The sequence below is a fragment of the Eimeria mitis genome, genomic scaffold (genome assembly GCF_000499745.2).
Source record: "Eimeria mitis Houghton genomic scaffold, Emh_scaff340, whole genome shotgun sequence".
Lineage (NCBI taxonomy): Eukaryota > Apicomplexa > Conoidasida > Eucoccidiorida > Eimeriidae > Eimeria > Eimeria mitis.
This window is the reverse complement of record NW_013571742.1, coordinates 1,551-2,617: the sequence shown is the minus strand read 5'-3', so window position 1 is coordinate 2,617 and position 1,067 is coordinate 1,551. Positions and strand designations below refer to the sequence as shown.

Below are 1,067 nucleotides of genomic sequence, written 5' to 3'. Positions count from 1 at the left end.
GACATGAAAGCCTTGCTGCTCCCGACCGCAGAAACTGCAGCAGCAAAAACAGCAACAAGAGCAACAAGGGCACCAGGAGCCAAACGAGCAACAGAAGCAGCAGGAGCAGGTTTAGTGGATGATGGGAAAGTCTCTGAGGCGATTGCGACTCTGTGTGGCTGCCGAAGAGGCTCCGCGCCCCTTCAGTGTCTGGGGGCCACCCCAGTAGGTTTGCTGCGTCTTCGCGCAGGCGATGGACAGCAGCAGCAACAAACAAGTTCAGATTCTGGACAGCCTCAAGAGGCTCAGCAAGGCGATCAGCCCCAGGTACATCAGCAGCAGGGGCAGAAGCAGCAACAGGAAGAGCAGCAGGAGGAAAAGCAAAAGGGGAAGGAAGAGAACCCGAAGGAAGAAGAGGACGCTCCGCAGGTGCAGCAGGAGCAGCAGGAGCAGCAGGAGCAGCAGCAGTCTGGCGCTGCTGTTCAGCTGCGTAGGCTGCAGTTCATCGAGGACCGCGCAGCGAACTTGCCTGGAGAGGAGGGGGAGGAGGGGGCCGACGCAGGGGAGTGCCGGAAGCACAGCGACTGTCTGCGGGGCTTTGGACAGTGCGTGGGGGGCCGGTGCCACGGGTTTGTGCCGGACCTGAAGGGGCAGCGGCTGCTGCGCTGCGTGGAGGGCTATCACTGCGACGCAGAGAAGGGAGACATCCCGACTGTAGGCAACAAACAGAACTTCACCGTTATCGCCATCGGCCCACAAGAAGAATGCGGGACGGCAGTTAACCTCAAACCCGACAGTACGCAGCAACAACCACAAGCACTATCGACGCATGCGCTGCAGTACACATGCGGATACACAGCGTGCAATGCAACGGGGAGGCCCGAGGCTGATGTTGGACTTCTTGGTTGCTGTCTGCATGACCCCATTCATGTACAGAACTCGCCTCTTGGCACTCTGCTTGTTTGTCGTGCACCTTTTGCTGCTGCCGCTGCTGCTGCTCTGCTCATGCCACCCTCTGCACGCCGCTTTCGCACGCGTTCCGCTTTGTCCGTTCCCAAATGTGAACCCGTTTATGGGTATGCATGTTC

At 59.1% G+C, this 1,067-nt stretch overlaps 1 protein-coding gene across 1 annotated transcript in view; it reads left to right on the top strand.

The window, feature by feature from the left end:
* Positions 1-1,067, top strand: part of EMH_0008620 (Gigantic extracellular protein with interesting sushi (9x) and archaeal protease type repeats having the domain architecture: signal peptide-CRYPB(3x)-sushi (9x)-archaeoglobus type repeats (2x), related) — a gene marked incomplete at both ends in the record, with an annotated part of 3,857 nt that overhangs the window by 1,885 nt on the left and 905 nt on the right. Inside the window, one exon of the mRNA XM_013498407.1 lies at positions 230-775. Coding sequence (XP_013353861.1) covers positions 230-775 — 546 coding nt within the window. The remainder of the gene's footprint in view (positions 1-229; positions 776-1,067) is intronic.